Genomic DNA, 26,075 nt, shown 5'->3' on the forward strand with positions numbered 1-26,075 from the left:
AAATTAAGTCATAACTTTTGCTTTTCTGCCACAAATAATATCGCAAACGTGATATTTACCCTACCCTGTTGCTGTGCTCGTGGTTTATACAACAATCAAAATTATGTTAGATTATGGCAGACCCAGTTTTTACGACCAAGCAAACAACACAAACTTAAGAGGTTAATCCATCATAACTGCACCAAATTATAACAAAATATATCGAATATGCATCTTGATTGCGCATAAACAGACAACTAAAAACTATAATGGCTAGAATACGTACAAGAATTCATAGACGTGGGCCTGCGTTCACGTCCCGATGTTTACAAAATCCACCACAATATAACAACTCAAACAAACTGTTCACAGTTATAGCATAATAGTTTCATGAACACGTCACTGGAAAACAAATCATAGGGGTTGAATAATGTCCTATTGATCTAAATACATAGAAAAATCGTGCTAATAATTTTTTTATCAATCTATGTGGACGCCAAACTGCGGGAAAAACTACAGCGAAGTTGGCATCATATTGCTCGCAATTCAAGACCGTCTATAATCTATGGTCTTGGTATCGGTTCTCTATGCCAGATTTTTGTTTATGGTAATAACTTTATGGTAAAAAATATTTTTTTAATAATAAAAGTACATTCGAATACAAAATTATTATTTCATAATAAACTAAAAATAATACCTTATTAAAATACAGTGAAGGATTCTGATTGATTTTTATATGATCTGTCAACCAATTTCGTGAATAAGGTACACCTCATCATTATGATTTATTTTGTTCATTGAATATTTAGCAGGGAAATAAATAGACAGGAATTCAACATACTTTATTTATTTTTTACAGCTTACAACATAGGTACTCTACCCATTTTTCGAATGACTTATAAACCAATGATGAATTAATACAAAAATCGTTACTAAGAAGCGCTGTTACAAAAGCCCTTTTTCATTACAAAAAGTGATCAATTTAATGCAGCAGTCAGTTTGTCATGTTGGCAGTTATCTTAAATATACGAGAAATCTAATTGATAAACACACATCGCAACAGATGGTAATGACAATATTTTTCAGAACCTTCCGTTAAGAATGGTAACGTGACACCACCGACGGCTGCCACAAGCTCTCTATAATAGTTACTAAAATAAACGAATAAATGTAGGCTTATAGAATTAACATTAATGTTGTTTCAGCAAGATTATATAACTTCAAAAGCATTTTAATGTAGTTCATACCCATTTTTCAAAAATGCTTACCTAATAACAGTGAATGAGATCTATTTGCATACAGTTATATTACTGAGTACTTACATTTGATATTGTTTAATTAACAATAGCCATCACAAAATGATTAATTAGCTAGTGAAATTAAATGTAAACCCTAATTAAAATATTGTGAAAGCAAAGCAAGGTTTGGAAACGTAAAAGTTAATTTATAATCATACTAAAATCTAAGCTAATAATTATACCAACAATTGCCCAGCAAACTTCGAAAGGGTTGTAAAAGTTTCGTTCAAAAAATATTTACTTTAAAGACATTTCGTTAAGGCTGCATTTTAGAGCAAACTATAATATTAGTTCTTAATCTAATTCAAGTTTTCTGAAGGAGCCAGCTGTCGAGTGTATATCTTGAGTTAAGTCGTTTTTCTCCAAGGCGTGTAAGTCAACACACATGTCATCTAGAGAGAGCAAGTCATCCCTCCGTTTCAAAAGGTTGCGTTTTAATTCTTCAATCATGTCTCTGAGAGGGACGGTGCCTCCGTACTCTTTGGGCAGAATTGCTGGGTCCACGTGCTTCATCAAATCCTCGCTGGTCCGGTGGAACTGTGAATAGTATTGAAAGAATTAGATAAAACCCAACATTGGGGATTGTAATGTATTCAGGTAACAGTTGAAAGGGCAATTTGAAAATTTTGAAATGTAACATTATGTATGGTTTTTTCTCCAACATGTTTTGATAAATTAAACGAAGAAGGTCCATGAGCTTGCGTGAATTTTGTAAACGCATTTGCATTTCATTATAAATAATTTAACTTTTAGACATCAATTTGAAAATATATACTTATTTTAAGGTATAATTAATCATAGAAATAGAATTATTACTTAAATATTTAAATTAATGCATACATTTTTAATAATTCATTTCTGTCTGCGAAAAAATTAAAGTTCAATTGTCTAGACGACTTACATTTTTACTTTTCTTTGTAACCGTACCAGCGTTCAAAAAGTGCACTATAGTTTAAAAATTCCCTTGCTTTTAGTTAACGGGCCTTTTTACACGCAAAAGAGGTAATTTATCAAATAGGTTTTATTAATAAAGGTTAAAGATTAATGTTTTACCATCACACGATCCTTCAGCTTATCACTGAGCAGAGAGACTGCGAACTCAAAGAACTTGATGCCGTAGGTTGGAATGTTCACGAAGTGGGTGCGCTTGTGCCGCATCGGGGTGGAGTTCTGAAAAATAAAACGAATAGGTTAAGAATAATTAAATATCACTTAAATAAAAATTCTATACGAAACTACATAAACGATGCTATTTACATTTTCATTTTTTCACATTCTGCCACGTATACGACGTTTTTACGAATTCCATCAGTCCTATATGATGGAATTTTGTTTACGCACATAATTTCACCAAAGAAAACGTCGTCAAAGCAATTTGAAAATATGAAACCTGTTGAGGTACCTATCATCTTTTTAGTCTTTGAACTTAGAAAGCGTTTTCTTTCAATCATCAAATCTAAGACGACAAACTGGCTGGAGTTCCACTGTACCCCCTGTACTCCACGAGAACCTTCATGCATGGGCAGCATATCTCAGAAACATAAATTAAATTATTGTTATTCCTCACCTGTATACAATTAAGCATGATCCGCACATCTGTCAGAGACCACAGAGATACATGAGGCATCTGCATACCAGCCTCGTCATTCACATGTGTGTAGCCCAGCAGTTGTGAACGAGGCTCATCCAACAGCAGTTCCACTATCATGGAGTGCACGCGCGCCATCACGCAATTGTCGAACTGGTGGGGGTCAAAACGACCTGTAGGAATAAAGTTTGATAATGACACGTGGCCAACAACCGAAGTGGTAAAGGTGATTTAGAAAAAGAAAAAGAGTCTTTAGGTCGCGGTCTTTAGGTATCTACATAAAATAAAAAATTCAAGGTGGTAAGGGTCCATTTCTATTTTTGTAGAAGAACACTTTGTAAAGCTAGCTTTAAGCCCCTTGTAACATCTATAACATTATGGTATGCAAATAAATATGAATATGTATATAAAGTTGGAAAGGTCCACAATTTCGAAAGAATTGAGGTTTTGAGATACATCTTAGATATTTAGTTTAAGGCTGTTAAACTTCATCTTTGCTTTAGCTCCCGAAAACACGGGAAATCCCGAGAAAAAGTTAAAAAACCCCTAAAACCACTTCTGAAACTTACCCATACAAGACAGCACCACCCGTCGTCCTTCAGCATCCCTCTTAGGCAAAGGCACCAGATACCCCGCGTCAATGACCGCCGCGATCTTGGGGTCCAATGGGTCCAGCTTCTGGAACCACTGCGGGTACATCTGCCGGATGGTCAGGTAGCGCTCCAACATGGAACATGCTTGAGGGATCGAGTACTTCTTGGTCCGGAGGAAGCGGAGAAGGAATGGTGAGTCTGTGAAGAAATACCTCAGGTTAATGGGAAATCGGTACTTATTACTTATATTTGCAATCCAATAATTGCCTATTAGTCATAATTAAGGATTGCGGTTCTGATTGATCTAATCCAGGACATTCCCGAAGATCTACAGGAATAACTCGAAGTATGTCGATAAATCAATTAACAGCAGATATATTATAATTATTAAATATTCTCAATGGAACACTTAGACGTGTTTACTTTGACATACAAGACCCTTCTCTTTGTGTCTTTTCGAAAACGGCGGATTCAAGGCGGATTCAAAGGTAAAAGTTATTGGTATGTAGGACATAATTGGGGCCATCTGGTAATTCCAGACCCACGTCCTAGAACATAATAGGTCCTTTAGACATTTTGTATTCGAGAGATCAACCCAAAGGGCTTCGCGATGAAGTAACGGATACACAATTTACATACACCACGTGATGTGAATCGCAAGTGTGCTGTTCTGTATCAGTTTTTTATTACAATTTACCTTAAACCCTGGCTATAAAACTTCTTTTACCTGGAGAAATGGAGGTCAAAAACCTTGGATGGCAACTGGCTTGACATCGAAAGGGATAAAATAAAGTTTTATTTGTATCGGTACCATATTTTTAAAGATGTCGGTTAGGTACATTGTGACTTCAATACCCACATAAAAGAGCCCTTTAAACTGTGGAATATTTTACGACTTTATCATATTTTCTTGGCATGAATTCACTGCTAAAATTGTTTTAAGAAGTCATCTGCTTTGATGACGCTATTCAAACATAACGTAAGTCCTTTAATAATAAGTTACTTTAGTTAAATAAGCCTTAGTTACGAGGATACTGTCTTACCAGTTCTACATTTCTTAATCGCAGGATGCTTCTCAATAAAATGTCTCATTTGTGCTAAAGCCTGTTCCCTAAGCGCTGGTTCCTCTCTCAATTCAGTTCTGGCCTTTTCTCTCAATTCCGGAGGCAGTTCACCAGTTTCCCGCTCTTTAGCTTCGAGGATATGCATTCGGTCATCATCGGTTAGCCTCGGCGCTTCGATGATGTCCGGCTTGGGCTCGTGCTCCCTTCGGCAGTCTTCGGGTTGGAGGACTGAAGTCGCCATCTTGATCTGGATCAAGGAAAAGATTTTATAAATTGGTGAGGAAAATTAAGCAATATAATCGGGACAGAAGGACGAAAAACACTCTGTTTATTCTTTCCTTAACTATATTGGGGTCGACTAGGAAGACATTTTTTGGGAATTTTTGATAGACCAGTCTCAATACTTTGCGTTACATTATCTTAGTAGGAAATATGTCAAGTAGGTGATGAGATATATGGGTGAGGCCCTTTACGCAATACGTACCTAGGTATACCATACTACAACTACGGTAAAGCTAACATTTACACAGGATATGGACGATAGAACCACTTAATTTTCATATTCATATAGACTTAAGTTAAAATCTAACATATCGAAGAAATCCCTAACAAGGTACTTAATAATTTATTTAAAATAAACATAGAGCAACCTTCGAAGTTTCACAATATACCGCGATGTGTGCAAACACGCAAATATAAAGATTTGCTAAATGGGTACTGCGTGTAAGTAGGTTTTAATTAGCTCTAAGGGTGCGTCCACATCTGGCGAATGCGCCGCGAATGCGCAGCACGCGAGCCGATCGCGAGCTGTTCGCGAGCTGCGCGCGTGCATTTTTGTTCGTGCGCCGCTTCTGCGCCGCCCGCGCGCAGCTCGCGCGCGACCTAAGCGCCGCACGCGAGCGGCGCGCAGGCGGCGCGCGACGTCTGCCATCTTCGATAGTACTGAGCCAATATACGGAACTGTAAGGGCGAGAACTGATTGCGCGCAGATCGCGCGCCGCTCGCGCGCCGCTCGCGCGCTCTATACGAGCCTTGCGTGAGTTGCGCTAAAGAGGCGCACCGAACTATTGCAGTGACTGCACGCGCGCAGCTCGCGGACAGCTCGCGATCGGCTCGCGTGCTGCGCATTCGCGGCGCATTCGCCAGATGTGGACGCACCCAGAAGCAGTCTAATAATACCTGTAATAACTTATTAAAAGAAGAGTATTAATATCTACATATACATGTGTATAATAACTTATTATCTAATTCTTTACCCTTCAAAGAACAACCAAAGCTATTGGATTCTACACTGAGGAATATAGGTAAGGGCTAGCATATTAAAGTCCTCAATTCCTTGGAAAGAAAACACGAACGATTAAAAAAATAGGAATAAATGACGATCATGACCTCATATCCTATGAAATAGCTAGATTTAGGGTGTACACTTGGTTTACATAAGTAGGTATGTAATGTACTACGAAAACGAAAAGAATCAGAAGGAAGCTATTGTCTCAACTACAATGGAGACAAAACATTAAGCCAGCTCCAGACAGTCACGCGACAGGTGCGGGAAATAAACTTCGAGAAAAATATACATGTGTATGCGTCAGGCTTGATATTTCCTTCCTAGGAAATCCTATGTACAGTTGTAGATACATTAGTGAGTCTTTGTGACTATGAGTTATATTTATTTTGCTCTTGTTTCATTAAGTATTGACAGTCTTTGCGCATTGTTTTTGTACATGTTGAACTATGTGTTTTTAATTTTATTTAATTTTATTTTTTATTTTATTTATTGAAAAAAATCTGAGATCAGGCTGAGATTCAACATTTTTCTCCTCTCCTTTTAAGGCTCCACGATTTTTGTAAATTATTATAGTTCTTTGTTTATAATTTAGTACGTCAATCGTGAAAGCGGAAATCGAAAATACTCCGTACAGTACAAGCATTTACCTACCTCTCAGTAAAAGATCAAGACGTTTAAAGCCCATGTTAGCTTTTATCGGAAAAGCCAAACAAAAACGCGCGAAACCCGAACACAACGTGCCATAGACAAACATTGACTTAGTTTTAAAACTGGCTTTTGTTCATTACGTAACTACAAATTAGTCGTGCACTTGACTTCAATACAACGAATTTAATAATTCTACAAGCCTGTTCGGAAAGAATACAATTTGTTCAGAGTGTAAAGAGAACTCTACGTGAGCTGCATTACAAATGCAGTAGAGTAGATGACGAAGCGATGTTACATTGTAACGTGGGTTCCATGTAGAGCAAAATGAAGGTGTGCCCAAAAAAGGATTTATACCTTTTGGAAAATACCACTAACTGGTGGTTTCGATGATATGTTCCCAGAGATACTTAGTTATAATATTTGGCGGTTCTTGAGAGGTGAAAGTTTGAAGCTTTTCTTTAAAATTGTATGTAGAATCTAAGTAAGTATAAAAATATATAAAAATGAAACCCTATATCCCTAGGTCTGGCCTTGCCGCGTGAATGGCTGAACCGTTTCAGCTGAAAATTAGAGATGAGGTAGCCTCAGCTCAAGAGAAGGACACAGATTTTTGTCACTATCCGGCTACGGGAAGCAGTTATCTCGGACGCGGGTGAACGGAGGCGGAAGCTAGTAAATATAATAAGACTCCAATTTTTTTTATTACCAAAAACAGCCTATAACCAAATTACGTAAAAAAGCGATGTGCTAAAAATATCTAAGTAAGTAAGTATTCTAATTTCTATTCGTACGTCATCGTGACCTTCAGACTGGTTCGCTAAAAGTAAACTTTCACTCGCCACTTTCCCCTTTAGATTATTATGACTTGATATTATTACTGTTTATGATAGAATGAGGACGCCATCTTGTGGCTAAAGACGACTTTTAGGCAATTTTTTCACTGCCATTTTTGTTACAGTTAAGGACAAAGCTACTTTCGCAATTTTATGGTTGATGATGTTGCGAAAAGAACAGAAAAAAAAGAAAAATTGAGAAGTCATTGCGAAAAGACATCGGTTTTTATATCATACTTCTAAAGAAAGTAGATAAATCTACAACATAAATGTATATTTTTCTATTACTTTAAAAATTGAACGTAAAAATTCTTAGAAAACAGTTGTTTTTAAGAGAACAGATATTTATGTTGTCTGTGAACTTGGGTCTAAATAACGTAGGTACGATGTAATATTCAAATTACTCAAGGTCGTTAATAGGAACCTAGATAAAAAGTCCTTAGCAGACTCACAAGGTCAACTACTGGATTGAACTGTCGACCCCACAGCAGCAACTACATTGCCCTAGTTAAAGTGACTCTTTAAACGGCCGTAAGTGACAGCGAGTTACTAGTTTACGAGAAGTGAATATTCAGAAGTACCTATTGAGTATGCTTAGGGCTTAGAGTATTGACTGACTAGTAACAACATAATAAAAAATACTTCATACTAATAATATCTGCCCTTTTCTGAGATGTACCCCCTTTGATGTATAAAAGTGCACGTTACTGATAGCTAATCGTGTCCTTCGTGGCATCTTGGACCAAATTTCGAAAATACGGTAGATTTAAACGCGATTGCCCCTACATTTGGACCGACAATTTGTAGCCTACTTGAGAGTGACGTTCATTGCTCCACTAGTACTTCAAAATTATCTTCACGACCAGTTTTACACAGTAATGGACTTAAAAAGGATCAGTCGTACAAGCTGCAGTTGCTTAATTTAACATTATGCGATGTCACACCGGCATTGTTGCAATACTGCCGATTTCTTAAGAACAACCAGCGTAAACTGTTAAGACAGCCGTTTAGTTTCATCATTTATAAATAAAGAATCTTTTTTGTTATTATAACCATCCTTTTTTTAAAATCACTCCATAGATAAAAAGGCGCGAAATATTTTTCCTATTTGTAACACTGCCTGCCATTTGTCAAATTTCAAATATGGAAAGTAGGGTGAAAGCCGCAGTTGTCGTCCTGTACGTTAGAGTACAATTTCTTGTATTTATCGAGATACAAAGCACTGTTTGATATGCCACTGACTGTTGTATCGTTATTATCAATAAACCCATTTGGAGTCGACAAACGTATCGCGTACCTACTCATGTCTAACGTCATTGTTTTAGTTCCTATAAGCTGTTTTAGACCGTAAGTTATTTTCTTTAGGGTTTATTTTCTTTTGTTCTCGTTTTATAGTGTCCGAAGTAGACTTATAAAAGACATGGCAATGTACTTAGCCGTGATCACAGGATAAGGGTTTCCTGCCGTTTGTTTAAAGCTTATTGTATTTTATTTTATATTTTAAATGCACCTACCTACATTTAAAATTTTAAATCAGTGTCTCTTGTTTATTTACTTTCCTTTCAGATTATAATCCAATTTTTTTATTTATTTACCAAGATTGGGAGGTACAAATCAAGATACTAGGTATATATGTTGGTACTTTTTCGTTGCTAAAACATTAATATATATTATAATGATCAATTATTTTAATTTTGTGAATACTGTACGACATGGATTATGTAATTATGCAAATTTTACAGCAGGTAGGTACCAACTTATTTGTAATACTCGCTCAAATTATTATGTACGTGTAAAGCAGATATCGTTAGTAAACATTACATCAGCAAAGGTATTAAATAATAAGTAAACATCAAACAACATTCTTTGGAGGTAATTAAACAGCAATTATACCAGTACGTATAATTACTAATTATTTTCACGTTTAAGTACGCATTGAACGCGATCATTACATAGTTTTTTAATTATTTTGCATGTTAGCTCGATATTTAGGTCAACGCAACATGAATTATTTATTATTGTGAAGATCATGATTGGCATTCCATGCATGTTTGAACATAATTATTTTATTTCATTTTAATTAAAATCCCTTTTTTTGGATCTTATCCCAAAATCTTGTAGACATACGAAATTATCACAGTTGAATCTCAATGTTGGAACGCACGCTTCGGCGACGTAAGTGGCATTACTAAAAGAAACGTTATGCAGCAAGTATTAAAAACAAAACAATAACAACGCGGCATTTGTGAAGATTTACTGGTACGGTAGCTGTTCCACCACCACACATAATCACTCATGAACATGTTGCTTTCTGCATATAAAATATCCTAATTAAATTGTCTGGCTACACAAAAGAATTCTTAAAGCTTCGCACTTTTTCATATTCTCATTAAAGATTTTTATCTCCTTTCATCATAATTAGTAATTTAAGTCTAGATCTCACAATAAAAAATACTAATTAGGTGCAACAACTGCAAAGAAAGCGCGCCAAAACACAATTAGACTCCACCGTACACAGAACAACGAATAGGCAAACGCACCAACCATGAGTCCAACGTCACATTTTCAATAAACCCGAGGGTTTCACTGTTGTCGGCACGTCACACGATAAACGTAGGCCAAGTCGCACTGGCGCTCGGTCGATGCACCCGGGCCTCACCGTTAGCTCCCGAAATATTGCGACATACGGCCAGCCCTCCGTGATTCACGGAACAAACTACCTTAAAGCCCAACTGCACTCACAACGTAAACCTCAGTTCTCGTCAAACACCTGTTAATTTATTTCAAGAATCAAATTAATTCCTATTTATACATACCTATTCAATTTATTAAATACACATATTAACAAAAACAGGAAAAATGACTAAACAATGTATCAAAAAATTCATCCGCATCGCTGTCAGCGGGGATCGTGCCCAAAAGGCTGGCTGACATGTACGAATTTTTACATTCAATTGTCGAACTAAACTGTTGTTTCAAGAAAAACGGACGTTTATGTTGTCGGTGAACTTGAGTCTTGAAATGGTATTTTTATATGCAGGGTATTGCCCTGGGATTATGGTAAACATGGTGGTTAAAAATTGTCTTATTAAAACCACCTTCAGACTATCTAATTGGAACACTATTTAGTGGTTTAATGATCATTAATCACTATTTTGGAGTTTTACTTATTTTCAAGTTGCTCTTAGATTGCATCTAAGTATCGAGCTCAACATTAGGGTTTGCACCTGAAGCGTATGATCTTCCTCCTTCCTTCACCTGTTTATTTCGGGGTTGTAGAACTTGGAGGGCGAAATGAATCTTTTACTTGATCGGCCCATCTCGTTGGAGAACAACTGCGCGACATTTTGCCTCCGATGTTTTTTCCAACCAGAGTTTTCCAAGTTTTCAGGTCCCAAATAATATTGGCATGGCAGGGCCAATAGCAGGCCCAGATTTGTGAACCCAGTTATATGTCTGTTGAAGAACTTGCAGATGACATGAGCAACTCAGCTCAATCTATTCCCTCACTCTATTTCTAACTACACTGCTGACAATATCTATGATCACTATCAGGGTAGCAATATAAATAGGGATTGATTCTAATCCATTGGCCATCAATAAAAATGTCAGTATTTAGAGATAAGACAGATTTCTAAAGATAAGTCTTGAAGATTTTATTTAACCATCGTAAATTAAATAAATTAAAGTCTATCAATAAAAATGCATAGCCAAAGAAGACGGATCAAAATTGCCCCACGTCCTATAACAATGTGACGTATCTCAAAAAAAAGATAAAAATGTTTAAAAAAATATGGCATACTCTCCAATTCATTTTTTTACACCTTCATACGAAAAAAATGCTTTAAAAATTGTTCAGGCGCTGTTATGAAAACATCGTTCATGGGACTATTTATGGACTATTTTATTAAATTATTTTTTGTTTTGATAGGGTATACCTCACAGATGGTCCCATAATCATCAGGTCAGGATCTGATGATGGAAACCCTGAGAAATCCAGGGCAACTTTTGAAAGTTGTAGGCATGCGCAGGATAAAAACTTGACTATAAGGTGTACGTCTTATAACAATATGCAACAGTGAAGGTTTGAAGCTGACTTGATGATGGAGACCAGAGAAGGGCGAGGGAACTGGACAACTGAATATGTGAACTGCCTCGTGTTTGGGCTTATATTATTCGTATTGATAAGAACTTTCCACTTATGCGGATAGTGACAACTGTGCTTGTCACTGAAAAGCCAAAAATAATAAAAAAAAACTTTTTACGATAAAAAAACTTCCAAAAACACTGAAAAGCAAAAAAATCTAGTCTTAGGAGCATCGGCCTAGAAGTCGTTGGGGAAATAAACTTAGGTACATCCATTAGACACCGACTTCTGAGGTAGTTTAAATATTTTGCTGTCGATTTCCCTCGACCTTCTCTGGTCTCCATCGTCGGGTCAGCTCCAAACCTTCACTGTTGCATATTGTTATAAGACATACACCTTATAGTCAAGTTTTTATCCTGCGCATGCCTACAACTTTCAAAAGTTGCCCTGGATTTCTCAGGGTTTCCATCATCAGATCCCGACCTGATGATTATGGGACCACCTGTGAGGTATACCCTATCAAACAAAAAAATAATTTAATAAAATAGTCCATAAATAGTCCCATGAACGATGTTTTCCTAACAGCGCCTGAGCAATTTTTAGAGCATTTTTTTCGTATGAAGGTGTAAAAAAAATGAATTGAAGAGTATGCCATATTTTTTTAAACATTTTTATCTTTTTTTTGAGATACGTCTCATTATTATAGGACGTGGGGCAATTTTGTATGGATTGTGATCCGTCTTCTTTAGCCACATTGCAGACACGCTAGCAAATAATAAATAGAATAGTAAAAGTTTAATAATAAAAATGGGTTAATGCACAACATTAAATCTAGCTAATAATATTACATAAAGCGTACATAACAGTATGATGTAAACATTTGCTTTCCAGTGGGGTATGGTTTTTGTAACATTCGCCCACTGTTATAATGTACATACACAGAAACATCAGACCAGCCGTCAGCTATAAAAGTAGAGTTATCTACTTCTCACGCGGAGAATTACGGGTATTTTTAGAACAGTTTGGTGTATTAGGCATGAGTATGTACCGATCTGGGCAAACTTTTACCTTGCACCTTGAAAAGTTTCATTTTTTTTTTCAATTTACTGTAGCTCATGTTTGGAACACCATATTATAATGTTGACATGTTTTTAGAAAAAGATATAAAGCCTATGAAACTAATAAAGTGTACAAATTATTTGTTCTATATGCATTTTCTTCCCATTTTCTCATAACGAACTCCGTCATAAATATGAAAATAAATAAGCAATTAATAGGTAAACAGCGTCTTTCAAGTTGGAATATCGTATGTTATCAGCAATCTATGACAACGACTATTATAAGATTTAAATATAAATATATCGAAAAATTACTCATGGTCGTCAAAAAGGACCTTCAGTATAATAAAGTACTTTGAGTTTGTCCCCATTTACTATTTTTTTTTAATTTAACTTAAGTGTTCTTAACAACAGGGATTTACATGCACATTGTGTTTAAGTAGAAAGTACCTAATAACTATAAGAATTTAAAAACAAAAAATAAATTATGATCGCACTTTGCATAATTATTCCATTAAGCCTACTGCAACACCTATCAATTACTCCATACAACGGTTTTTAAGTTGTTTTAAAATTCTGATTATAATCGATGAACTCAATTTTATAAACTTAACAATTTTTAACTTCTTAAAATGCGTTGTTATGGTTTAATTTAATGTTATTGTTTTTCCTGATAAGATATTAATCTGCATCATGGAATAAACTGCGTGATTCAAACTCAAAAGCCAAATGATGTTTGATAGTAAAATACCCCAACTTTTAAGGCTAAGACACCAATTACCGTCCACCAATTACGATTTGATTATCATTTGTTCACTACAACGCATGGCTCATTACTGACGCATCTTTGAATATGCATGGAAACTTACCATACCGTTTATTTATGACATTTCCTCACCATCAATAACGCGAAAGAAAAAAGTTACAAAATTGTTCGTGAAAAAAGTAACCTATGTTTGGAAAGTGGAGCTCGCGGTCGATGCACTTGGGTCCCGTTAGTGCCGAATCGCGACGTCCCGTGGGACATTATACCTGTTTTGGGTTCCTTAGCATTATCACCCGTATGGAAACCCTTACGGCAGATGTACGCGTTACCAATATGGAGGTTTTTGCACGGCCAAGTTGATTGTATGTGCTTATAAAAAGTTTATGGAGTTTTTGAAGAAACGAGCGCTTCAAGTATGAAATTGATGCAGTTTTCATACCTTATAAAGACACCATATAGGTAAGTGGATTGTAGATAGGATAACTTTCATTATTATTTTCCTATTACGAAAGTATTATTAAACATTTTTCAATGGAGAACAATTCCTTTAATTTTCCATGGCCACAATGTATTACCACTACAAAGAATTCCATTAACATTTGCCTATCACCGAAAAAAAACTTACATCCAATCGTTCACGTACAACGCGGTCTCACTGTCAAATAGATCTAACATTTTTTAGCCTACGTGATTCACATGTTAATCGAAAACATATTGAACTCATCCATTTACTCACACGTCCGCCCTTTTGTCACACCGTAGTTAGCCTATTATGTACCATATAGGGAACCAATTATATAAAAACAATGTGTAGTTAACAGTTCTGATAGGAAAACTGTCGTAAACATGATTTGTTTGCGTCTGTTATTATTTTGGGATCAGTTCCTGCTGGCATTGACTTTGAGGAGACACCGATAGATTGAAGGTTTGTGATTATTGTTTTGACTGCCTGAATTTGACATAGGAATTGTAACTAAAGGTATGCTTGTAATTGTAGACCTCATCATTAGACATCCTTCGCATGTCATTCCATACATAAGTAGTAGTAGACCCCATCTAGATGATGGGGTCTACTACTTATGTATGTTTTGCCAAATGTCAAATTGAACGCTAATTTTAAGCTACCAAAAATCCTCGGAAAGCCTAGAACCATTTACTTTACACAAGTGCAACTTATGTTAAATAGTGTTAGCATAGTTTGAGTTTAATTAGTAAATTACTACAGATTCCGGGTTCATCGCTAGGAATTGGAACTCTGCCCGGTAATAATGGCGCTGCACTATCAGGTTCTATCATTAATAGGACAACAGCTATATAATGCACCGTGTTCTTGACTTATTGTGAACGCTTATTTAGACTGCATAGAACTCATTATGTATTGCTGCACCTCAAAAGGTTCAATACAAAGCGCATACTATACACACACATATTCCTGCATTTGAAGGCTGTTTATAGGCTTTTGAAAAAAAAACACAATCAATTTTCATATTCGATTACACATACTGTGGTCTATTAAAAATTTTTACAAAAAACCCTACACTTTTTTTAAAGGCGATCTCAAATGTTGACCACGTACTTAAAAAGCCTCATACTTGTCTTATTATAAGTAAACCACGAGTCGTTTAAAGATACCACAACTTACTTTAGCAACAATAATCAATAAAAACTCAATAAGAGATTCGTCTTAAAGCAACATCTTATACAAGCACGCAGTGAAAGTCTTGGCCAGTAGAGCAGAATGGGGACAAGTGACTCAGTCAGACATTTTAACCGAACTGCACACGTATGAGCATGGAGGACGTCAGACGAAGCTGGTATCCGCTAGCAGATAGCAACGAAAAAAATTAATGTAGAGCAATATACCACAAAACAATGATACCTCAAATTTTGGCACAGAGCGTGAGAAACTGGGTTAAACATCTTTGTTCGTTGTTAAGGTTAAGCTAAAGTTAAGTATTTTAAAAAGTAATGGCTGAATCTTGTTTTGTTGAATTGAAACAATTGTGTGAAGCATGTTGATTGACATTGCATTCTCAAAGCAAATTAAAGCGTAGAAGAATAAATTTATCAACGCCTGACTGTGTGAAACTTCGGAGAAGCTTTTAAGACAATAGTGTCTATTCTTGAAACACGTGTTATCTCCATTTGGAGCCCCGGAAGGCTGTTAATTCTTGGATTTATCCGCACAGCCTCAACTTTGTCAGTAATTTACGCCAAGTATCTAACATCAGTGCGTCTACACCGCTGTCTAGATACCAATGTGTTGGGTTAAAGCAATATATTGCTACATCGAAGTTCACACGGTAAATACTGGCTTTCATCCATAAAGTACCTTTTATCGACGTCTTTAAACTGATTAGACGAAGAAAACGCTACGAACGATAAATGAAACAAATTCAAGAAAGATTGACTGTGATACAGTTTTGAGAACTGGTTTTTATAATTTTGTTGTGCTGCTTAGGCTGGTGTTTGAATATTTTAGTAGAAATTGGTCTAAACACCAACCAAGTTCACAAAAAATAATCATTAGACACAAACATTAAATATCTTCATTATTATCATGCAGCTCCGAACAGAAATCTCCGAAATTATGTTATTAACCTGCCTAACAAGCCGTTTAGATGAACTATAACTGCACAAATTAACAGTAACCACTTTTCCCAGTTAACTAACTACATGTTTGTTCAGTTATCTTTTATTATGTCACGCAATATAATCGAAGGTACTGGAAGCTAACAGGTAGCGAACACCGAATGTTTTGCGAAACACCCTTACTGAGCAAGCGGTTACGTAAATATTCACCGACTAACCGACTTAGGTCGATTTTATCGTTTTTCCCGACAACTGCAGTCTCCAGTGCTAATGGCGGACTTTCTATAGATTTTTTTCTAAAAAAAGTTGTGTTGACGCAATGCTTTGTTTGTTCTGGTGAAAATTGTAGCATGAATTTGATATTGCTGTAATAGATGTTAGATAAGCTTATGTTATTTAAGTAAAACTCGGACATGCGACAGCAATCAAAGTTTTCTAAATATTCATTTACTTACTACATAAGTATAACAGAAATAGATTTGACACGGACGGTATAAGTCGACTTTACCCTACTGTAAAATTGACAGTCACCAAACTACAAAAATTTAAATGAATAATTAAAACAACTATTTTATTAAATATTTTTTTTATTTAATAAGTTTGGTATAATATCATGCATGCCCTTTGGTTTTAATTATTTATCTATAATATAAAAATGAATGCCTGGACCAATTTGGCTAATTCCTTTTTTGTTGTGTTTGTTATTGTCAGGAGAAGGTACTTATGAAAAAAAAATAGGGTAAAGTAGAAGTCAGTTGACGGGAGCGAAGCCGCGGGCAAAAGCTAGTTGGTAATAAATTTAAGTATAACGACCATCCATGCGATTCCAGTAGCACTTGGGGCTTAATTTGTTCTTAAGTTCTTAGTCTTAATTACGCTTTATATTTAAATGAAATACTAAATTACCGATTGACGTTTAAGTATAAATCATTCACCCACATGCCAACCTAGATACAGAGCTTATGTAGATAAACATAGATTTATGAAAACGCTGTTTCCCAATCATGTAGAACAAAAGAGTTAAGAGATATGATGCAAACGAACACACAGACATACGGACACACTTAAGTGTTATAGTGCACTCTATTATAATGTCCTTCACATTTCCAATAAAACTTGATTTTTATGCACCACGCCCGAAATGTCACTTAGGTTTAGGTAACACTTTGAAAATGCAAATGTATTATTACTTATTTTTTTTTAATTTATTACTATAAAATAATACCCTTACATAATATGTATTATTAAATAAGTCGGTAACAAAACTACCGTTATATGTACAAACAAATCGGTTTGGATGAAATTAGGTATAGAACCATAAGGAAACCACCAGTCTACCATCTACTCTGCTATGCTGCTACAGGACACAACGTGGGTATAGAAACCCACGCTAATTGTCGCTAGGTGTCCTGCTAGTTTCCTCTGTCACGCTAGACGACATGAAGAAGAAACCTATTTCTTCCAGGATGCTTGAGAAACCAGTGAAAACAATACAAACAACAAATAGAAAACGCTTCAGTCTCCTTGTGTCAAGATATTCAAGTCATGGTACGTCCACGCCATATTGACACAAACTATCAACAGTATTACGCTAATCATTGAGTAAGAGTCTCCATCAGAACCTTGAGTTCTACTCTTTAGGCGCATGCGAACGACATGAAGCAACATCCAATGGCAAATTGTATTGGTACATAGTTCAAATTGGTTTAATTTATATTTTAATGGTTTATTGGTGTTAATTAGATTTGTATTGTTTTGTGCAATCTTTTAAATTATTTAGGTAGTTTTTCAATCTGATTAGTCATTGCCGGTACTTATTAATTAGCTTCTTTACTTTATTTCGAAATACCACGAAATTAGATTGAATTGAGTATTGGACACAATGGAACCATTTTTCAGAATATTTACAAAGGCAGTGTTCAGAAAAAAAAAACTTAAAAGCAAAAGAGCAGTACCTTTGTTCTATTTTACCTCTACTGTTACCTCTACTTCTTTCATGTGTTTACTGTATACATAAATGGTTAAATAAATAAATAAAAACGCAGATATATCAATACGTTAGTATTGGTAATACTCATAACTATTTACTACCTCTTTCATGAAAGTTTCATTATTTCTTGGTATTGTTCATACACTAGTATTTATAAGTCGTAAACAGTTATTGTTTTAGATATAAAACAGATAGTAATTCATACCGCTATATAACTTACCTAAATTCCTCTTATAAGTATATAATGTATATATTTTTTATAATCGAGTAAATGTGTTTAGGTATATTTTCTTTGTAAATAAAAACTATATAAAAAGTTCATCATCATCATCAGCCTATCGCAGTCCACTGCTGGACATAGGCCTCTCCAAGTGCACGCCACTGAGATCGATTTTCGGATTTTCTAGCCGTGTAGCGACGGCTTAAGAATACACATGTCGCTACCCCCTTCTTCCAGTGGGTGTCGTAGAAGTCGACTAATGGAGAAAATTGCACCGAACACCAGTGCGAGAGAAGGAAAACTCGGAAAAAAACCCTCTATCAACCCGTCTGGCCAGCGTGATAGCAGTAGGCTATATTCCTCTATAAAAAGTTAGGTACAATAATTTCGTAAAAACTTATTCGAGAGGACGGACGATAATAAGGACCGCCACCCCACGATACCATGAACGAAGCTTTATCTTTTTTTTCTCTGGCAACAATTACAAACGCAGTTAACCAAAAACAATAAAATGATATCTAAGTTGCTCCCACGAATGAAAGTAAGCTAGTGAAAGAGGTTTCACTCTCAAGTTCTGAACAATAAGACGAATCTGGACCGAGTTTGCATCTGATATACTTACTGCCATTCCAATTCTCTATCTATCTGTTGTTTTGGTAACTAGAGATAAGAATTTCACGTTTATTGTATCGGGCTATTGTCAAAATTATATCTCTAGTTAGCAAATGAGTAGATAGATAAGATATCGGAAACGGTTAAACGTCATTTTTATTTAACACTTTTTTTGATGAAGACATGCTTCGGCGCACATTTTGAATTTGCTGTTGTTGAAATCTAGGTCTTAGCTTAGATTTTTGTAGAAGTTTTAGGCATAGTTTATGAGAAAATATATTATATTTTTAGCGTGTTCTAGATTGAGATGTTCGAAAGTCTTTTATGTCTTTTGTCACGTTTCATACTTTCCTGGCTGCTGGTTTTTATTTCCCGATGTATAAGTTATAACTAAGGTATTTGGCGACTTAAGAATGATTGGTGGATGCAATCAGATGCGTTTTCCAACCAATTAAAGTAAGTAGGTACCTAGTAATAAAGACAAGTTAAAAAAGAAGTTTTTGATTAAGGAAGTAAGGTCTGCACGTGAAGCAGCTCACAGAGCTACATATTATTCCGGCACTGTAGCGTGCAATGCGCAGGACTACCTTGATAGCTTTCCATCGTCATAAAATTTAAAGGGAACCTACCATTTTACCAAAAAAACGGCAAGTGCGAGTCGGACTCGCGCACGAAGGGTCCCGTACCATTATTTATAAAACGGACAAAACATCACGTTTCTTGTATGGGAGCCCCCAAAATATTTATTTAATTCTAGTTATGAGTTTATTTGTTCTCATAGCGGCAACAAAAATACATCATCTGTGAAAATTTCAGCTCTCTAATAGATAGGTAACTATCACGGTTCATGAGATACAGCCTGGTGATAGACGGACGGACGGACAGCTGGACGCACGGACGGACGGACAGAGGAGCGAAAACAATAGGTTTACCCTTTGGATACGGAACCCTAAAAAGGTCACCAATTAAAAACAATCATGGTAGGTAGAGGAAGTAAAATCAAAAAGTTCCAACCCTAGCTTTTATAGGGTCAGCTCTGTGCTTGTGTTCAATAACTTAACTTGAGATAACTTGAATACCTTGATCGTTCACTTTTACATCAAGTTTACAAGTCGCCTTACTTTTATTCCGAAGGTCTGCGCAATCAGTTACGACATGAAACCATATTATGATTTACAATGGGCCCTAGATGGAAATGGGCGCAACAGCCTTTAGGATCAGGTAAAGGTACCTAATATTTTCAGAAGGCATGGAGCCTGGTACCTACATCTTTTTTCAACACGTATCATTATTGTCTTCAATATCATCGCAATCACGAGTAGGTACCTAGGTACTATTTATTTACATAATTTTTGAGCTTTGTTGACGATATTTTGATTTTAAAAAAATTTCAACGAATTAAAAACCTCCTCCTTTTTGGAAAGTCGGTTAAAAATTATATTTGGTAAACAGCAACCAGTAAGTATGTTTTAACATTAGCTCGACGGCATGTTTTTGTTTAAACGTTACATTAGCAATCGAAATGGACCCTTGACGGAGGAAATATTACGTATTTTCTTGAAGGAAATATTTTTCATGTTATTAACTAAACAACTATACCTAGATTTAATGATACCCAAATCTAAGCCATTAAAATGAAACACGGCCATCATCATCTGCCTAGCCTTTTCCTAACTAAGCATGTTGGGGTCATCTTCCAGTCTACGGATCTCTTGTACTGTACAAGATAGAGTATATAAAAGTATGTAGTAAGTATAAAAAAAATATCTTGCTCCTGGAAAATCTTAAGACAAAGAAGAAAATGACTTACTTACCTATCTGAAAGTTTGTAGAGCGACGCAAATTCCAACTGCAACTTTTCTAATATCCCACTCTGGATTTAACACTAACAAATCTATGTAATTTAATCACTGAAGTTAACACAAAAAAAGTATTTATATTGAAAAATAAAATTCTAAATTTAAAATTCGTGCGATGGCCGTACCCACCGCACCGAGTGTCGCTTCAACACTGAGATAGGTAGCAACAATGTACGCTGTGTTTGTGCGGACCAAACATCCAGCTGCGCCAAATGAACGCAACACCTATCATAATAAAAATTCCTAAAAATATGCAACTGCTGATGCATTAAAAACTTTTTGGAATCTATCTAGGATCAGTGGCCTATTTTCAAAAAGATGGCGCGATTTCTCTGATTGGTCGAGCGTCGCGACCGGTTCTCATCGATTGGTCATCTCACCGCGCGGTTTCCCTAACTTTCTTTGACCCCGATAATATCGTGTCGGTAATTTTTTTTCGTGATTGCATTTTGATAGAATTTTAATGCAATATAATTCAAGCGTTGCTTTTGTGATTGCAGGGTACGTCGCAATAAAAGGTTGTGTTAATGATTGGTTGTTTCATTAGCATTCATAATTTTTCGTTTTGACGACGCAGCCTATGGCATACTTGATGATTAATATTAATGATAGAGTATCGTAACTACCAAGTAGGTGGCTATGACCTATTGCCATAAAACAAATTCCTTAGGCCTTAGGCAAATGAAATAATATGTAAAAACGTAGCGAGAATACGTAAGAAGACTTAATTTTCGAAAACTTCTCTGTCTGGAGGTTGGACCTGCATATTTATCACAGTATAAATCTTCTTCAAGGCCACTGTAATGGCTACGTCAACAGAGGCCATCCAGTAGTAAGAACTCTTTACTTAATGGCCAACATTTATTTTATTATGCAGATACTTCCTCACAAGAACATTTCAAAACGCTCAAAATTCGTAACTTTTTTCCGTGTTTAACTTGAAATACTTTTTATTGTCCCATTGCTGGGCACAGACCTCTGATACCTATCGGAAGATTATTAAGGATACTTTTTTTTATGTGGCTTGAAATCATCAGATGCTTTGGAAAACAATCATGTTGCAGCAGCATACTTTGATCACAGCAAAAGTCGCTCAAAAGTTCTAAAAGTAACAATTTCAATTTCATTAAGCCTTTCTGGGTTAAAACTGCTATTGCGATCATGTTTCTATTCGATTTTGACATTATTAACTTAGGAGAATCGGGCCCCTGGTTAATCAGACTATCAAAACCCCAATCTTAATTCACTATGCTCACCCCTCTTTAGACCCGACCTTATAATACCTAAGTAGGTAAGCACTTAGCGTTTTGAATATAAATTCACTTTGACTATTGCGTATGTATTATGATAGAGTAGGTTTAGTACCTATTTAAGAGAGTGTTGTAAGGCATGTCTTTGGGGTCAAATGAGCCTTCTTCCTCCTTACCTTTGTATTGCCAGGGCTAGGAAACATTGCACTATGCATTTTACAAAACTCCAAATTAATGTTCGTAAAATGTCGGATTAAAAACATTTCCGACTTCTTCTGTCAATTTTTCCTTAAGGTTTATGGGTAAGTAAATGAAATAGCCCACCACAAGCCATTGTAAGCGCTTATCTCGGTAACTATTGGACTAATTTAAGAAATCGTTAGGTTTAGTTAAGCTGTAAGCTACTATAGGTACCATTATCCGGGTGCGAGTTATAGTTTCCTCAGGATTGCTATCTGTAGCGAGATGGGTCAACAGAAAATATGATGACCAGCTGGCCAGATGGCCAGCTGATGATGCTCAATTAATATCTACAGTGACTACATATTACGTGCAGAGGATGCGCTATTGCATAGGTAGAGGCACTAGGTTAAGGTAGGTATACGAATTTGACTAATGACACAACGACGACGGCTATGCATACAATACGAGAGATGTTGTAATACTAGCCCATAAATTGCAAAAACCTTCAACGTAAATTGTGTTTTGGTAGCTTCAGAGCATAACCATGCAATTTTTAAATGACAGATTATTGAACGGATGCGTTATTTTACTGCAGATAGTTGTTGCATGTATTGTGGCGTGCGTGACGACCTTGTAACAGATGTGAACAAATCTTTGACGCCCGCGGTTCAAGGCTCTTCGGATATTGTTCACTAAATAATGTATTAAATTAGTGCGAGCAATCAAACTGTACGAGTACCCAATAGTAATAGGTAAACTCAACGAGTCCGTGAATATTAACTGTTGTGTAATTATGATAAATAAATGAAATACAGTGTCCATCTACGGAAGGATGGGCTGGGAAAAGCTAATTATTCTAAAGGAGAAGATGGAAACGTCGAACTGAGAATGTAATTTTTATATTGCACCTAGAAATAAGAAGCATGTTTTGTTAGAGATGGATAGTTTAATCAACATAAAAGCTGTTCAAATACAGCATGCGTGCGGTGCTCGCTTTGCATGCCTAGACATGGCGGGCTTGAGTTTGAGATTTGCAAGCATTTCTTTCCATAAAAATGTAAACGTATAAAAATCTTTATCTAGCAAATAGGAAAGTAAGTAGCATAAACTAGGTTTTCTGGTTTCTGAGGGTCTATGGTCATCACAAAAGATCTGTGCCGCGACATTGATTGATTTGACAACTCAATTGTCATTGCAGTAAAACAACAAAGATGGCGCATCTACCTCTGCTCGGTGTTAAAACTCATTCTCAAAAAGTTTGTTCGCTTTACAAAAGAGCTTTACGTAATTTGGAGGCGTACTATGATAGACGGTAAAGTTTACTACATACTTTTTTCAACTACGTGCTTTTCTTTCCTTTGTTTTCCCCGTTACGTAATTCTTACAAACATAACCAATTTAACTTTTATTTTTCAGATACCTTTTTAATTTTTAAAGATTTTATTGGCAAATAGCATGCCCGCCTGAAGTCTTATTCAAGTTCCAATACCTGCAAGGTTGCTAAAGTCTTGTTTTCAATACACAGCCCTAGTAGTGTTTAGATAAAATAAAACAGTGTACTGCCTTACTTTTAATTGCATTAAAGTCGTTAGAATGTAGCTTAACAGTTTCTAATCATCTATTTAATTCACTGTAAAGGCAGGTAGTAAATAGTAGTAAGTAAATTGGTTGGAGTGTAGCAAAGGGTGTGCAAGGCTTTTGGGACTTAGAAAATTTTTCATAAAAAATGAAAATTTCTGAAAATGTCTAGTTTTTCATTTCCATCGTATAGAATACCTAAAAATAAGACGAAAACCATCTGGGCACTTTTTGTCTAGGACCAAGGAGCCCCGCGTAACGGGGCTCCGTCGACTATGGACACCCCGACTTAGGGCAACCCCGACTCGGACAGGTTAGGTTCGAAGGGGATGGCGGGGTCTGCAAGACCCCGCCATCCCCTTCGTGGTTATTTTTTTTTAAACCACCCAGAAGTAGGAGCCCCGCGTAGCGGGGCTCCGTCGACTTTGCCTTTGTTTACAATGACCTTCAGTGCTCATTTTCAGGTGAACCGTTGGTCCTAGGCAAAAGGTGCCCAGATGGTTTTCGTCTTATTTTTAAGTATTCTATACGATAGAAATGAAAAACTAGACATTTTCAGAAATTTTCATTTTTTATGAAAAATTTTCTAAGTCCCAAAAGCCTTGCACACCCTTTGCTACACACTAACCAGTAAATTCTTAGAATGTTGTTGGTTAAAGTATTAAACATATGAAATGTGTTTACGTATTCTTTACCAGTAACTATTGTGCCAGTAATGCGTTTGGTATTTACCTCCAAAACCAAACATACCCAAATTATCCAAACTGAATTAAGAAATCAATTATGTACTGTTAAAATTGTAGTGTGAACATCACATAGTAGCAATTATTATTCTGAAAACTTCAATTTCTATTTGGATACATAAATCCAGCTGCCACGACTCAATTTTTCTGTTTTCATTGACATTTTTGTTCTTTTATCCTCAAAAATGGCTGAAGCCAATGAAAATAACTTACACAGCAGTAGATACATAGATTAATAACTTTAATCTGGGCACAGGAATGATTTAACTCTAGAAGATGTCGCAACACTGGTTAACGAGTATTACTAATATTTGCCAAATAATAACAAATTGTCTGTGCTATTCCAGCAATGTGTACCGTTACCAAGCGGTGCTCCTCCGCGACAGGTTCAACAAGAATGCCAAGGTCACCGACATGAGGAAAGCCGTTGAGCTGCTGAAGGAGGGCGAGAATGAATTGTTCATGTTGCAGCATCCTATTCCCAGAAACTGTAAGATATTCTCCTTTTTACAAGCTTTTATTTAATTGTAATACTTTCTTAGTTTTAAATTACGAGTAGGTACTTAAATCTCGCGACAAGCTTTTAAAACATATAAATTGTGTCAAATGCCTATGTTAAATTTGACAAAAAATGTCATTATAAGTTGACAGTAAAAGTTAAGTATAGTAAGTCTTTTTTTTCTTTTTAGTGCATTTAAATAAAAGCTTGTTTTTAAAGATTATTTTTTGCAGTCATGTCTCTGGTAGAAATTGCCGTTAATTGGGGCAGATTGCCATAAAGAAAAGTTTTTTTTTGTGTTTCTACAATACTGATATTTATTCTGAAGTACTGCTTTCAGGAACATGGGATGGCAGACAGTATTTTTGTGTAAAATATTCTACAGCATCTCATTATTTTTAATTCAAAATTGATGTCAGTTATTGTGTACCAATTGAAAATGTGCAACAAAAGTAATAATACAAAAGTAATAGTAATGTATTTAACAAAAGTATATTTGTAAAATTAAACCTAGCTCATAACTGAATATTCTGCATGTGGTTGCCTTTGCCCAACACTGGAATAGAATAGACTATACTCTATCCACGGAAGCAAGAGCTAAAAGGTAAACAAAGAATGACACTTTTTCAAGATGGCGGTATAACCCGACCGATAACAAAACGTCACATTTTTGTGTAAAATGTTCGCAGTATCTGTGATTTTGTCTGATTTTTAGCTCTTGCTTCCGTGGATAGAGTATAGAAAAATATTGCTCTTAAATGTTAATATTCAAAGCAATGCAAAGCATTCATGCATCATACTTTTTACAAAATCAAGAGGACAAGAGTTTCTAAAAAAATATTACATTTTGTGCAGAATACATCCATAGATTTTAAAATATTCCGTGCCAATTAACATATGCACATTTCATAACACACCTCTATATTATATTAATCCTGCTTCTATCATCCCCAGTCGCCACCAGCGTCGGTGGTGTCGCCCACGAGCGTGTAGTAACTCCCCCCGACTGGGTCATTGACTACTGGCACCCCCTCGAGAAGGCTCACTACCCGGAATACTTCAAGCGCCGTGAGGAACGCAAGAAAGAATTCATTGCCATGTGGGAGAAGGAACATGGCCCCGCCGACAAGAAGGATGAGAAGCACTGATGCGATGTTGTATAGTTGTGTAATATAGTGAATTTCGTTTATTTATAAGCTTAGTTTTATTGCTTTCTTCACCAGCCTGCTAAAATTCTTAATATTAAATTCAAGTGTTCTTCCTATGGACTGCTAGATGTGCCACGCAATTTCTCTCGCACTTGGATACATACAACATAGCCCTGGTTTAGCACAGAGAATGTAGCTT

General features: G+C 36.0%; 3 protein-coding genes across 6 annotated transcripts in view; 1 reads left to right on the forward strand and 2 right to left on the reverse strand.

Annotated features, from left to right (window-relative positions):
* Nucleotides 1-511, reverse strand: part of LOC124641148 (sister chromatid cohesion protein PDS5 homolog B-B) — a 34,356-nt gene extending 33,845 nt beyond the window's left edge. Inside the window, exon 1 of the mRNA XM_047179140.1 lies at nt 266-511. The gene's annotated coding sequence lies outside the window, so the exon portion shown is untranslated. The remainder of the gene's footprint in view (nt 1-265) is intronic.
* A 299-nt stretch (nt 512-810) lies between these two features.
* On the reverse strand, nt 811-20,641 carry LOC124641530 (retinaldehyde-binding protein 1-like). 4 transcript variants are annotated; one of them, XM_047179627.1, is made up of 6 exons: nt 20,431-20,641; nt 4,502-4,769; nt 3,435-3,656; nt 2,845-3,038; nt 2,331-2,447; nt 811-1,814 (listed from the first exon to the last, which is right to left on the reverse strand). In XM_047179627.1, the coding sequence occupies exons 2-6, from the start codon at nt 4,761-4,763 to the stop codon at nt 1,572-1,574; spliced, it is 1,038 nt and encodes a 345-aa protein (XP_047035583.1). In that variant the 5' UTR covers nt 4,764-4,769; nt 20,431-20,641; the 3' UTR covers nt 811-1,571. The 4 variants fall into 4 exon arrangements, with proteins under 4 accessions (XP_047035583.1, XP_047035581.1, XP_047035582.1 ...); XM_047179625.1 differs by lacking the exon at nt 20,431-20,641 and adding an exon at nt 9,836-9,981; XM_047179626.1 differs by lacking the exon at nt 20,431-20,641 and adding an exon at nt 9,832-9,849.
* Nucleotides 20,642-23,062: 2,421 nt separating this feature from the next.
* On the forward strand, nt 23,063-25,921 carry LOC124641162 (NADH dehydrogenase [ubiquinone] 1 beta subcomplex subunit 9). The gene is made up of 3 exons (XM_047179155.1): nt 23,063-23,220; nt 24,577-24,719; nt 25,683-25,921. Exons 1-3 carry the CDS (start codon nt 23,120-23,122, stop codon nt 25,874-25,876), a joined length of 438 nt encoding a protein of 145 aa, XP_047035111.1. The 5' UTR covers nt 23,063-23,119; the 3' UTR covers nt 25,877-25,921.
* The last annotated feature ends 154 nt before the right edge of the window (nt 25,922-26,075 follow it).

The sequence above is a fragment of the Helicoverpa zea genome, chromosome 22 (assembly GCF_022581195.2).
Source record: "Helicoverpa zea isolate HzStark_Cry1AcR chromosome 22, ilHelZeax1.1, whole genome shotgun sequence".
Classification (NCBI taxonomy): domain Eukaryota; kingdom Metazoa; phylum Arthropoda; class Insecta; order Lepidoptera; family Noctuidae; genus Helicoverpa; species Helicoverpa zea.